Here is a 14,936-nt window from a genome sequence, read left to right on the forward strand (position 1 = left end):
TCTGTTTATTTCCTTATGACAAATTTATTTCAATTTAAGATTAAATATTGTTAAATTGATTCCAATTTTTTTTATTTAATTTTAATTTCATATTAGATCATTGTAATTATAAATCATAACTAAATCATTAGCAAGGTGGACTTCTAGTTCCATTTTTTTTATTTTTTTTTAAATAATTTTAGTTATTTTTTTATTAAATCACTTCAAAATTCTTAATTAAGAGTATATTTAGTCTTTAATTATATACATGTGTGTACTTCATATTTAAATATCATATAATTAAAATTTGCTAAAATTTATATTATATATGATAGACTTATTTTAATATAAAACTCTAAACTTAAATGAGAAAAGATTTTTTATGACGATAATTGTATATATAATTATTTTAAAAAATCAAAATTTAAATTAAAACTATACAGAATTGGAAATTTAAATTAAAACTATACAGAATTGGTTAAAAAAATTCACAGCTTCATATGGGAGGATTTCTATGTTAGGGCAAAGTTATGATCTATTTTTGAGGAGCTTAAATTAGCCTAGCAAAGTGGTTATCGTCGGATCTCTATTGAGGGTGATACTTAATTTGCTTGCTATTTAAATCGTCGAGGGTATTTCTCCTACTCTTGCTACCCTTCGATCTATGGTTCATCCCATTCTTCATCTTCCTCAGCTTGATTGGAATGTTAGCATTGTTCATATTTTTCGAGAAGCTAATGCTTGTGCTGATTGGCTTGTTGGTTCAATTTTATCTCTTCTTATTGCTGTCCAGATTTTGGATGTTCTTCTAGTGGGGCTTTGCTCGGAGAAATTATTAGGTGTACTCGGTGCACATATATAATCTCTCACAATTATGTGAAACTTACTCTCCATATCATAAAGAGAATTCACTTTTTTGCAAGAGAGAAAACATTATTTTTTATTGCTCCCATTGTACCTAATAATTAGCCCTTTGCCCCTTACTATTGTGCGATGCTAAGGTGTTTCTCACAAGAAGATTTTTTAGTTTGTTTTGTTTTTTATCTATACTCTCATTTAAATAAAAAAAAAATATTAAAAAAATTTAATTGAAATCTGATTCCTAAAATGAAATCGAACCGCATACCGTTCTAAATACTGCCCGCAGATTAGCGTCTTTGTCGGCCTGCGATCGTCGCCATTTGTTCTTCAACTTGTCAAAATTAGACAAGATTCCTTGTCCCCTTTCTGGCTCAACTATGACTACAAATCCACAACTGGTCAATGAGAGTTGGGAATGCTCACGCCACTGATCAATCATTTGTTTGTATTTTATTTTTATTAATTTAGTTTCAATTTAAATTTAAATTTAATATTTTATAAATTTAAAAATAATTCCAATACTATTAAATTACTATAGATTTTCATTTTATTTCAGTATTTAAATAAATTATACCATAATAAATTGCATTATTAAATTCATTAAAAAAAATAGAAATGTTAATCAATATGTGTATGTTCTAACATTACCTAATTGTAAATAAATAGTTTTGTTAAATTAATATTACGAATTTAATAACAAAAAATAGGCTTTTTATAAACATAATTTTTTAGATTTATTTATATATAAATAGAATTTGTTTCATCTAGTGCATGCAAGTTAATTAGGGTAAATTAATTATTTTTTAATTTTATATTATATAATAATTAATAATTATGTCTTTATATTTTAAAAAATATATTAAAATATTCATAAATTTTGATGAATAATTAATGCATTTTAATTCTCCAATAATTTGAAAATAATAAAAAAAATTATTATTATTATAATTATTTTAATGTTCTTCAAATGATTCCCATATGATCAATATGGTCAAAATGTAGTACACTAGTGTAAGCTTCCTAGCAAAGATGTTTTTTACAAATTATAAAAATAAATATTATGTTTTAATAAAATTTCAATTATTCATATAAACATAAGAAAATCTAATTAATTGATATCATGATCATTTATATAGGATGTGTTTCATATGTCCTTTCTTTTCTTTTTATATTCTGATCTATCTTAAATGTATGATAAAATTTACATATAAAATAATCCATATATTTCTTTTATATATGATAAATAAGATTTAGGCTCTATGGAAATGTTTTAATCGGGGATATCAATAGCGATTAGTGATTTCAAATTCAGGGTATGTTTAGTATTACTGTTAAAACTGCTGTTGAGAATTAGTTAGAGAGTATTAAAAAATAATTTAAAATTAAATTTAATAATTTTTAATCATAAAAATATTAAAATAAAAAAATAACTTTTTTTTAAACTACTTATTATAATAGTATATAAAATAATACTTTTTTCTTCAAAAGTAATTTTGCCTTTACACCTTTAATGTCAAACAGATACTTAGTTTTAAAAGATTATGGAATATTTTCAATGCATATAAAAGAAATGCTCTCTCTCTCACAAAAATATAAGTCCTGATAATATAAACAATAAATTTCACATAATTATAAGAGATAATACATGTTCACCGAATGCATTTAATAATCTCTTCTTAGTTTTAACTTAGTAATTTGATTCTCAAATCGAAGCTAAAATAATAATAATAATAATAATAATAATAATAATAATAATAATAATAATAAAGAAATTTAGCAATTACTAGCAATTATTATCTCCTATGCCGTTCACGAGAGGTACCAGAAATGGATATTGATCCGCAAAAGAAAAGTAAACGCAGCTCTGGCATTATTTGTATTTATTGAGAAAATTCGCAGCGGCCTTTTCTTACTTGGGCCCATCGTCTCGTTATGTTGACCTCCTGATTCATTTATAAATACTCACTGTCATCGGACACCCACCAACCAAAACTAAAACCTAGCAAAACCCAAGATATGGAGAGATACACTTGTTCTTCTTCAAGCCAAATTACACACATTATTATATTAATGTGCGTCTTTGTTGTTATGTCTGAGACCTTGGTGCATGGCCAAGGCACTCGTGTTGGTTTCTATGCTACTACATGTCCTAGAGCTGAATCCATTGTGAGCTCAACTGTTGCAACACATTTTCGATCTAACACTGCAATTGCTCCTGCTTTGCTGAGGATGCATTTCCATGATTGCTTTGTTCGAGGTTGCGATGCTTCTGTCCTTATCGATGGTTCCAATACTGAGAAAACTGCCCCACCAAATCTTGGGTTGAGAGGCTATGAAGTTATTGACGATGCCAAGACTCAGCTTGAAGCTGCATGTCCTGGAATTGTTTCTTGCGCTGATATTCTTGCACTTGCAGCCCGTGACTCTGTTGTTCTGGTAATCATCACATCTAATTAATCATGATGTTGCAATTCATCAGGACATTCAAACTATAAATGCTTATTTTAGCACAGTTATAGATCAATGTCTATATATATACATATGCTTATTGCTAAAGGTAGCTTCTTCAAATTTCATGCAGACTGGTGGACGAAGTTGGCTGGTGCCTACCGGACGTAGAGACGGCCGGGTGTCATTGGCATCCGAAACAACTGATTTGCCTGGCTTCACAGAATCCATTGATTCCCAAAAGCAAAAGTTCTCTGCCAAGGGTCTTAACACACAAGATCTTGTCGTACTTGTTGGTAAGCTTTAACATTATAATATGTCCTTCCTATATTCTGCTATGGTTATGTACGCGCTTTATTCAGTTATATAACACTTGTCTTCTTCTATATACAGGAGGACACACCATAGGAACTACAGCTTGCCAGTTCTTTAGTTACAGATTATACAACTTCAATGGCACCGCAAGTTCTGATCCTTCCATTAATGCTTCGTTCCTCCCTCAACTACAAGCACTGTGTCCACAGAACGGGGATGGGACAAAGCGAGTTGCTTTTGATACAGGTAGTGAAAACAGATTTGATGCATCTTTCTTCGACAACCTGAGAGATGGGCGAGGAATACTCGAGTCTGATCAGAAATTGTGGACTGATGCTTCAACGAGAGCAATTGTTCAACGTTTCCTGGGTATTACTGGTTTAGCTGCATTCAATGTTGAGTTTGGAAGATCCATGGTTAAGATGAGTAACACTGGAGTGAAGACAGGCACTGATGGTGAAATTAGGAAAATATGTTCTGCAATAAACTCATGAGACTGCCAAGAATTTCCCATACGAGAAAGAAAAAACTTATCTAAATCTAGTTTCTCATAAAATCTAGATATAAATATATGGATTTTATGAATTTTATCTTATATATTGCATATTGAATTAAGATGGACTTGGTAAGTTCCCATATGGTAAGTGTGAAATAATCTATCTTTTATCTTATGAAAGGATAATGATATGATTTATTATATAGGGATGAATATTGATGTATTTAGTGTAAGCTGATAATGAAATGATATAATGTTTTCAAGCTATATAAATATTCTCTTATATGAATTTTCATGCATGAACTTAATTATTATTCAATTATTATAAAATTTCTTTAAAAATAGAAAACTTAAATTAAAAAATTATTAAATTTAATTAAATCAGATTAAATTGAACCGAAATCAAATCAAAACTAATATCAATCGAAACCGATAGTAAAATTGAAATATCCTTTAATTCAATCTCGGACCTTAGAAACTTCAGACTAAAACTAATCACGTCTATCTAATCCCAATAATTGTTAAACTAAAAATAAAAAATTTAAATTAAATTAAGAATATTTTTAACTATATAGTTCATTAATTATTATTTAATCAATCTGATTTTTTATAAATAAAGAAGATATATATATATATATATATATATATATATATATATATATATATATATATATATATGTGTGTGTGTGTGTGTGTGTATCTTAATAAATTTGAGTATTTATTATAATACTTTAATAATTTTATAAAAATTTTGATACAAATATTTAATATAATATATTTAATATTATAATTATTAAATTGATTTTCGTAGGAAATCCAACTTATATTAGATATGGACCTTAACAAAATCCAAAAAGCCAAAAATACGAAAAATAAGTTATTATCATTATTTGGTGGAAAAAGGTGAGCATGTCGCCAAAATTTAGAAAAGTTAAGCATACTTTGAGGGTCAAGTTGAAGAAAGGAACAAGCGTAATGATAAATTATATTAATTAGTTAAGATGCGTTTCATCGATCCTTTCTATGAATTGATTAATGCAAGCATCAAGAGAAGCTTCTACCCATAATTCATTTGGCTTTTGCTTAATTAATCTTTGAAAATGAATATAGTACATTTTATATATTCAATCATTATAAAATAATGTGTTTATTTTTTTATTATTTATTTTGTCATGACCCAACCTATGAGCCGGACCGGCACTAGGACCTGGGCCATCCTAAAGCCCCCGAGACCCGTTGTAAGCTTAACTATTCCTCAACCTAATCCTAAGGCCAATTTGGACCCAATTTCAAGAATTTAACTGGACAGAGTCCGGCCATAAAATGGACCATTCAACGGGGGGTTTTTCACTCGACCAATTTGTAAACACAATATATAATAAATTGGAGAGTTCAACTTACCCTCCACATACTCATAATATCATAAAGTCTAATGGGAGCTCAGCTCCCTCATCTAATCCAGTCATGCATGCAATTAATATTCTTACAAATTCAATATAATATTATATTACGGATCCAAATTAATTAAAATACATAACACATGCGGAGTCTAAATTTTAACTCAATTGTATAAAATATATTAGATACTACTAATTGACCTGCGAAGAAGAAGAGCAGGTTAGTCACAATACGTAATCCTCCTATAGCCTGAAAGAGTAAGATGAACAGGAGTGAGCGTTCGACTCAGAGAGTAAAATACTGATTTTAACCACAATTTCTATAGTTATCTAAAGCTAATGCATCATAAGGAATGGAATGCAACATCATCATAAATTTCATACAAATCACATCATAACAGTAAAAAGGCAATTTGGAGCACTCACACACCCAATACTATTCAAACAGTACATATATAGGAGCTGATCCCCTATAAGGTTCTCTTAATTCAACCTCTGCCAGTGAGTGTCTCTCAAGCTGGACTTTCACTTAATAAACTAAATGCGGGGGCCAGAGAGTGTCTCTCAAGCCGTGCCTACCTCGAATTATCCATAAAGGACCGAGTCCCAGCGAGTGTCTCTCAAGCCATGTCTACCCGTCCTATCCATATCCGATACCACACACCACACGCACGCTAACGCACGCACACTACTCCAAATTACCACAAACACATCCATAGCACTTCATCAATTAAGAATGCAATATAAAATGTGCCTAGTGTTTAACTACATAGAGACATATGTATAAGTGATGCATGGGCATGCCTGAACATATAATAATATTAAAATTATAATTAAAATTAATATTTTACTCACAGACTTAAACCAAGGTCACTGCGACGGTTGGGGAGAGGAGGAAGGCTGCCTCGGCTCACCTGACAAATTTTATTACAATTATTTAATATATTTTACTCAATACAAGCTTGGAAAAAGACCAAAGACACCCTAAGTCGTGTCGAAAATCCTGCAGAGTCTCCCCTATACCTAGGACCTACCCAACCTGCAAAAGGGTTCAAAATGCACTTCTATATTCATAAGTCATACATCCACAACTCAATCACATCACATGGCCCCTCTTGGGCCCACCCAGACAGTCAACAACCACAATTTGAAAAATTACAATTTAGTCCCTATAATTACCCCTTTTGCAAAAACTACCCATTTGAGCTCCAAAAATTCTAAAATTTTACCCCGCAGTCCTTAGTAATATTATAGAGCTAACGCAAAAGTAACTATATTTTTCTAACATATCATGAATATTTTATAGATTTTTAATCGAAATCAGGCACTAGATAATTAAGGAAAATGAGGGTTCGGGTTTACCTATGCCAATTCCGACTCTAGAGACGCGCTCGAGACGTCTGAAAATGGTGGGGTAGCCTATACTTTCAGCTCAATTTTGAAGCTTTCTCGGTAGTCTGTCTGCCCGGCTCGAAATTGCAAACCCGAGCAACCGTCAAATTTCTGCGAATTGAATGTACCTACATGAAGCCCACAACACGAGGGTTAATATATTATTTTTACGAAATTTTCTAAACTCATTTAATGCTCGAAAAAATACTGTGAAGTCTCGCGAGACCCACCAAAAAACGGTGTCAAAAAAATTTGAAATGGGTATTGCCGCGATGCTCTCGACGAGTGGAGCACTCCGGTACTCTCAGATTTTTGGTGGAGTTTACGGTTTTCGAGAAATCTAGCCCGAAAGTCATAATAAGCTAAAACTTCCCGGGCAAAAATTGGACAAAATGCTCGATGGAGTTTTGTGTTCTTAGTGTCTATGGAAAGCTCTCGAGGTGTAGATATGTTTTGGGATAAGACTCAGTCCAATTGGTAGTCAGATAGGTCGGATTTTGGCCGGGAAGGTGAAAAGTTGCGCGGCACGTAGGGAGAGCTTTTGGGCCTTTTTTCGGCGGCCTGGAGCATCGACTAGCGGCGGGGAGGGATACTAGAGGTGCACTGGCGTGCTGGGGAGGCAGTGAGGCAGCGAGAGGAGGAGAGAGGAGAGAGAAAATGAGAGAGAGAGGGAGAGCAACGGTGGCACGAGGAAGAGGAAGAAGATCATAGAAAGAGTACAACAGGGTGAAGGTAGTGAGTTTGGATTTGCCAATGATGGCGCCCTTATGCAAGGTTCCAGGATATGTGTGCCCGATATAGACAATCTTAGAAATGAAATCATACGAGAGGCACACTATACACTGTATAATGTCCACCCAAGCTCCACCAAGATGTACCATGATGTGAAAGATAGCTATTGGTGGAATGGCATAAAGAGAGATATAGTAGACTTTGTGTCCAAGTGCTTGACTTGTCAGAAGGTGAAGTTTGAATACCAGAGGCTATCAGGGAAGCTGCAAGAGCTCCCTATCCCAGAATAGAAGTGGAAAATGATTACTATAGATTTTGTGACTGGGTTGCCTCATACCACACGGGGATATGATTCGATATGGGAAATTGTAGACCATCTGATTAAATCAGCTCATTTCTTGCCTGTGAAGACCACATATTCTGTTGCACAGTACTCCCGACTCTATATTTGAGAAATAGTCAGATTGCATAGAGTTTCTGCTTCCATAATATCTGACAGAGGGCCCCAGTTCACTTCTTGATTTTGGAGAAAGTTACAGGAGGCACTTGGCACACAGTTGAACTTTAGTATAGCTTTCCATCCTCAGACAGATGGGCAGTCCGAAAGGACAATCCAAACACTGGAAGACATGCTTCGCATGTGTGTTTTGGATTTTGGAGGTCAATGGGATGATCAGCTACCCTTGGTGGAGTTTGCCTACAACAACAATTATCATTCCAGCATAGGGATGGCACCCTATGAGGCATTATATGGCAAAAAGCGTAGGTCTCTTATATGTTGGATGAAATGGGAGAAGCGAAGGTGCATGATGTAGACCTAGTGCAGTACACTTCAGAGATAGTTTCTTTAATTAGGGAACGATTGAAAATAGCTTTCAGTAGGTAGAAGAGTTATGCAGACCCTAGACGGAGGGATGTAGAGTTTGCAGTGGGCGATTATGTATTTCTGAAGGTTTCTCCGATGAAGGGAGTCATGAGATTTGGAAAGAAGGGCAAGTTGGCACCTCGATATATTGGACCTTTTGAGGTTACTGGTAGAGTTGGAGCAGTTGCCTATCGGTTGGAGTTACCATCCAACCTTTCTCATGTACATCCTGTGTTCCACATCTCCATGCTCAGGAAATACATACCTGATTCTTCTCATGTGCTACAATCGAATGTAGTAGAGCTGAAAGAAGACCTAATGTTCGAGGAGCAACCTGTAGCCATAGTGGACTATCAAGTGAGGTAGCTAAGATCAAAACAGATCCCTATGGTTAAAGTTTTGTGGAGGAGCCAGTCAGTGGAAGAGTGCACCTGGGAGTCAGAGCGGGACATGCGTAGCAAGTACCCTTATCTATTCAATGTGTAATTCTGTACTTTATTATGCCTTGTGTAAAATTTGAGGATGAATTTTCTGTAAGGGGGGAAGAATGTAACACCCCAAATTTTTAAATCTATTATTTTGTGGGTAAATATTAATATATTTTTTTATTTAAATTTTTGGGAAATTATTTGAAATTTTTTGGATTTTAGAAATCGGATTCGATTTTTCGAAAATATAAAACTTTGATGATTTTTAAAAATTAATTTAAAGTCCACGTGGCAAAACTAAAAATATATTTGGACTCTACGAATTTTTTTGAGTTTTCTAGAATTTTTTCAGAATTTTTGGGCATCGTTTTCGATCCCAAGGCAGAGTAAAAAATTCAAAATTTTGTATCCTGAAAAGGACCGGCCGAATCAAACCAGACCGGATCGGACCAGTCGAATCAGATCGGCCTTCTTCTTCTTTTTTCTTCTCCCCGCGTGTTCCCGTCGCTCTTCCTTTCTCTCCAGTTTTCTCTCTCCTCCCTCCTCCCCACGCCGCGCCGCTGTCACCTCAGCCTCCCCACCTCGCTAGCGCACCACCCTAGCCCTTCCCCACTGCCGGCTGGTGCTCCAAGCTGCCGAAAATGACGTGCAAAATCCTCCCCTGTGCGAGCGCGATGCTTCACCTTCCCGACCAAAATCCGGCCGATCCGGCCACCGATCAGATCGGGTCTTGTGTCAAAACACATCTACACCTCGAGAGCTTTCCATAGACACTAAGAACACCAAAATCCATCAAGCGGTTTGCCCAATTTTTGTTTGGGAATTTGTAGCCCATTTCGACTTTTGGGCTAGATTTCTCACAAACCGTGAACCCCACAAGAAAACCGAGAGTACCGGAGCGCTCCACTCGTCAAGAGCTTCGTGACATTATAAATTTCAAAATTTTTCGACACCGTTTTTCAGTGGGTCCCACGAAACTTCGTAGTATTTTTTTGAGCACTAAATGAGCTTAGAAAATTTCATAAAAATTATATACTAACCCCCGTGTTGTGGTCTTCGTGTAGGTACATTCAATTCGCGAAAATTCAACGATTGCCCAGGTCTGTAAATTTCGGGCCAAACAGATAGGCTACCAAAAAAGTCTCGGAATAGGGTCGAGATTTTGGCTACCCCACCGTTGACAGACGTCTCGAGCGTGTTCCCAAGGTCGAAATCGGCATAGGTAAACCCAAACCTTTTTCTTAATTGTCTAGTGCTTGAATTGGATTAAAAATCCATAAAATATTCATGGTAGCTCAGAAAATTATGATTCCTTTTGCATTAGCTTAGTAATGTTGCTAAGGACCGCAAAGCAAAGTTTTAGAATTTTTAGAGCTCATTTGGGTAGTTTTTGCAAAAGGGTCAATTATAAGGACTAAACTGTAATTTTATATATTGTGATTGATGACTATTTGGATGGGCCCAGGAGGGGCTGTGTGATATGATTGAGTTGTGGGTATATGGTTTGTGGATATAGAAGTGCGTTTTAAGCCCTTTTGCAGGTTGGGTAAGTCCTAGGTATAGGGGAGACTCTGCCGGATTTTCGACACGATTTAGGACATCTTTGGTCTTTTCTTAGTTTGTATTGAGTCAAATATACTAAATAGTTGTAATAAAATTGTCAGGTGAGCCGGGGCAGCCTTTCTCCTCCACCCAGCCGCCACAGTGACTTCGGTTGAGTCTGTGAGTAAAATATTAATTTTAATTATAATTTCGATATTATTAAATGTTCAAGCATGCCCATGCATCACTTATAAATATGTATCTATGTAGTTAAACTCTAGGCACATTTTATGTTACATTCACAACTGTTAAAGTGCCATGGATGTTGTTTGTGGTAATTTGGAGCAGTGCGCGTGTGTTGGCGTGCGTGTGGTATGGTGTTGGATATGGATAGGACGGGTAGACACGGCTTGAGATCTTCGCTGAGACCCAGTCCTTCGGGGTAGACACGGCTTGAGATCTTTGCTGGGACCCCGTATTTGGTTTATTAAGCGAAAGTCCGACTTGAGATCTTTGCTGGCAGAGGTTGGATTAAGAGGGCTGTATAGGGGATCAGCTCCCGTATATGTATTATTTGACATTATCGGGTGTGTGAGTGCTCCAAATTACCTTTTTGATGTGATTTGTATGAAACTTATGATGATGTTGCATTTCACTCTATAGGGTGCATTAGCTTTAGATAGCTATAAAGATTATGATTAAAATTGATATTTTACTCTGTGAGTCAAACGCTCACTCCTATTCATTATTTTTCCAGGCTACAGGAGGATTATTGTTGTGATTAACCTACTTTTCTTTTTCATAGGTCGTCTATTAATGTCTATAATGTTTGTGTAAGTCTGTTAACTCCTAGAATTTTTGCATGTTTTAGAAATATTTATTTGATTGGGTCTGTAATATAATTGTCTTGTTAGACCTGTAAATTTATTAAATGCATGTATGGTTGGATTGGATGAGGGAGCTAAGCTCCCATTTATTTTTATGACATTTGATTATGTGGAGGGTGAGCTGAGCTCCCTAGTTTATTATATATTGTGTTTATAGGTCGGGCGAGTAAAAAACTACCCGTTAAATGGTCCATTTTATGGCTAGACTCTGTCTGGTTGAATTCTTGAAATTGGGCCCAAATGGGCCTTAGAGTTGGATTGAGGAATAGTTAGGCTTACTACGGGCCTCGGGGGCTTTAGGCTGGCCCAAGTCCTAGTGCCGGTCCGGCCCATAGGTTGGGTCATGACAAACATGAGAAAGGCTAGGTGGTAACTCCAACCAATAAGCAATTGCTCCAACTCTATCAGTAACCTCATAAGGTCCAATATACCGAGGTGCCAACTTGCCCTTCTTTCCAAATCTCATGACTCCCTTCAATGGAGAAACCTTCAGGAATACATAATCGCCTACTGCAAACTCTACATCCCTCCATCTGGGATCTGCATAACTCTTATGTCTGTTGAAAGCTGTTTTCAATTGTTCCCTGATTAAAGGAACCATCTCTAAAATGTACTGCACTAGGTCTACATCATGCACCTTCGCTTCTCTCATTTCCATCCAACACAGAGGAGACCTACATTTTCTGTCATATAGCACCTCATAGGGTGCCATCTTGATGCTGGAATGATAACTGTTGTTGTAGGCAAACTCTACTAATGGTAGCTGATCATCCCATTGACCTCTAAAATCCAAAACACACATGCGAAGCATGTCTTCCAGTGTTTGAATTGCCCTTTCGAACTGCCCGTCAGTCTGAGGGTGGAACGCGGTACTAAAGTTTAACTGCGTGCTAAGTGCCTCTTGCAGCTTTCTCCAAAACCTAGAAGTGAACTGGGGCCCTCTGTCAGATATTATGGAAGTAGGAACTCCATGCAATCTGACTATTTCTCGAACATAGAGCCTAGCATATTGTGCAATAGAATAGGTGGTTCTCACAGGCAAGAAATGAGCTGATTTAGTTAGACGATCTACAATTACCCATATCGAATCATATCCCCATGTGGTATGAGGTAACCCAGTTACAAAATCCATAATGATCATTTCCCACTTCCATTCTGGGATAGGGAGCTCTTGCAGCTTCCCTGACAGCCTCTGGTGTTCAAACTTCACCTTCTGACAAGTCAAGCACTTGGATACAAAGTCTGTTAGGTCTCCCTTCATGCCATTTTAGCAGTAGCTATCTTTCACATCATGGTACATCTTGGTGGAGCCTGGGTGGACATTGTACAGTGTATAGTGTGCCTCTCACATGATTTCATTCCTGAGATTGTCCACGTCGGGCACACATATTGTGGAACCTTGAATAAGAGCGCCATCATTGGCAAATCCAAACTCATCACCTTCACCCAGATGTACTATTTCTATAATCTTCATCAATTGTGGGTCTCTGTGCTAGAAAACTCTAATTCTGTCTCGCAGGTCTGGTCTCACTGAAAAATGGGCCAATAATGCCCCCTCGTCTGAAATATCTAAGATCAGACCTTGATCCATCAACTAACGGCCTCTTCTCCGCTGATATGTGCGCTAAGCTACCAGAAGATTTTCTACTCAAAGCATCTGCTACTACATTGGCCTTCCCAGGGTGGTGCTGGATAGTACACTCATAGTCCTTCAGAAGCTCCATCCATCTCCTCTGCTTCAGGTTTAAATCCCTCTGTTAGAATATGCACTTCAAACTCTTGTGGTTGGTGTATATCTCGCAAACTTCACCATACAGGTAGTGTCTCCAGATCTTTAGTGCAAAAACTACAGCCGCCATTTTCAAATCACCATACAGGTAGGGTAGTTCTACTCATGCCTTTTTAGTTGCCTTGAAGCATAAGCCACTACTTTCCTATGCTGCATCAAAACACATCCCAAACCAACTCTAGAGGCATCACAGCACATGGCATATCCTTCACCACTCATCGGTAATGTCAACACAGGGGTTGTAGTTAGACATTCCTTAAGCTTCTGGAAGCTCTCCTCACAATCATCTGTTCAAATGAACAGAACATTCTTCCGAGTTAACTTAGTTAGGGGAGCTGCTATCCTGGAGAAATTCTGCACAAAATGCCTATAGTAGCCAGCTAGGCTCAGAAAACTCCACACCTCAATGACTGTTATAGGCCTAAGCCAATCAGTTACCGCCTCAATTTTCTTAGGATCCACTTGAATGCCTTCATTAGAAATCACGTGTCCTAAGAATGAGATGCTTTCTAGCCAAAATTCATACTTTGAAAATTTAGCATATAGCTGGTGCTCCCTCAAAGTCTGCAACACCATCCTCAAATGCCACACATGTTCTTCCTCGGTCTGAGAGTATACCAAAACGTTATCTATAAATACAATGACAAAACGGTCTAGAAATGGCCTACACACCATGTTCATCAAGTCCATGAAGGCTGCTGGTGCATTAGTGAGTCTAAAAGACATCACCAAAAACTCATAATGACCATATCTTGTCCTGAATACTGTCTTGGACACATCCTCATTCCTGATTCTCAACTGATGGTAGCCTGATCGTAGATCAATTTTGGAAAAGAATCTAGCCCGTTGGAGCTGATCAAACAGATCATCGATCCGAGGAAGTGGATACTTGTTCTTCACAGTCACCTTATTCAGCTGTCTATAATCAATACACAACCTTAAGAACCCATCTTTCTTTGTCATAAATAGAATAGGAGTGCCCCAGGGTGAAGTGCTCAGACGTATGAAACCCTTGTCCAAAAGCTCCTATAGGTACTCCTTTAGCTCTTTCAATTTTGCTAGTGCCATCCTGTAAGGCGGCATTGATATGGGGTTTGTACGCGGCATAACGTTAATACAGAACTCTATTTCCCTTCCTGGTGGTAACCCTGAAAGCTCCTCAGGGAAGACATCCATAAATACTCTGACAACAGGAACATTCTCAATGTTAACACCTTCTACAGATGTATCTCTCACCAATGCCAAATACCCTTGGCACCCACACCTCAACATTTTTCTAGCACTAATTACTGACACCAAGTTATATGGAGCCATGCTCCTGTCACCATCAAAGCTAAACTCTTCCACACCAGGTATATGAAAGTAGACCCTTTTGTTCCTGCAGTCTAAAGCGGCATAATGAGTTACCAGCCAATCCATTCCCAAAATTACATTGAAATCCATTACTGGTAGAGGAACCAAGTCTGCGGTGAGGACCCTTCCATCCACTATCACTAGGCTACCCGAAAAAACCATATCCACATTTATGTTGTCACTAAGAGGGGTAGCTACAGATAAGGGGCATTCTAAAGTTGTAGGGTTCCTACCCAATCTCATGGCAAAATTAGGGGAGACAAATGAGTGCGTAGCACCTGGATCTATCAAAACACGAGCCTCATAGGAATAGACTAGAAGAATACCTGCCACAACTGCATTGGAAGCCTGAGCATCCTAGTGGGTCAAAGTGAAAATCTGAGCCTGACCCCTATCTTACATTGCAGATCCCTGAAGTTGACTTCTACCTCCTGACCTGCCTCCAAATCCAC

At 36.9% G+C, this 14,936-nt stretch overlaps 1 protein-coding gene across 1 annotated transcript; it reads left to right on the top strand.

Moving 5' to 3' along the window:
* Positions 1 to 2,839: 2,839 nt before the first annotated feature.
* On the top strand, positions 2,840 to 4,293 carry LOC131183446 (cationic peroxidase 2-like). Its single transcript, XM_058154214.1, has 3 exons — positions 2,840 to 3,276; positions 3,422 to 3,584; positions 3,682 to 4,293. Exons 1-3 carry the CDS (start codon positions 2,857 to 2,859, stop codon positions 4,095 to 4,097), a joined length of 999 nt encoding a protein of 332 aa, XP_058010197.1. The 5' UTR covers positions 2,840 to 2,856; the 3' UTR covers positions 4,098 to 4,293.
* The last annotated feature ends 10,643 nt before the right edge of the window (positions 4,294 to 14,936 follow it).

The sequence above is a fragment of the Hevea brasiliensis genome, chromosome 9 (assembly GCF_030052815.1).
Source record: "Hevea brasiliensis isolate MT/VB/25A 57/8 chromosome 9, ASM3005281v1, whole genome shotgun sequence".
Classification (NCBI taxonomy): domain Eukaryota; kingdom Viridiplantae; phylum Streptophyta; class Magnoliopsida; order Malpighiales; family Euphorbiaceae; genus Hevea; species Hevea brasiliensis.

Excerpts from the sequence above, each read along its gene's own strand:
- LOC131183446 (XM_058154214.1), top strand. The coding sequence starts at position 2,857 with ATGGAGAGATACACTTGTTCTTCTTCAAGCCAAATTACACACATTATT. Across the intron at positions 3,277-3,421 it reads CCCGTGACTCTGTTGTTCTG|ACTGGTGGACGAAGTTGGCT; the intron begins GTAATCATCACA and ends AATTTCATGCAG. Across the intron at positions 3,585-3,681 it reads AGATCTTGTCGTACTTGTTG|GAGGACACACCATAGGAACT; the intron begins GTAAGCTTTAAC and ends TTCTATATACAG.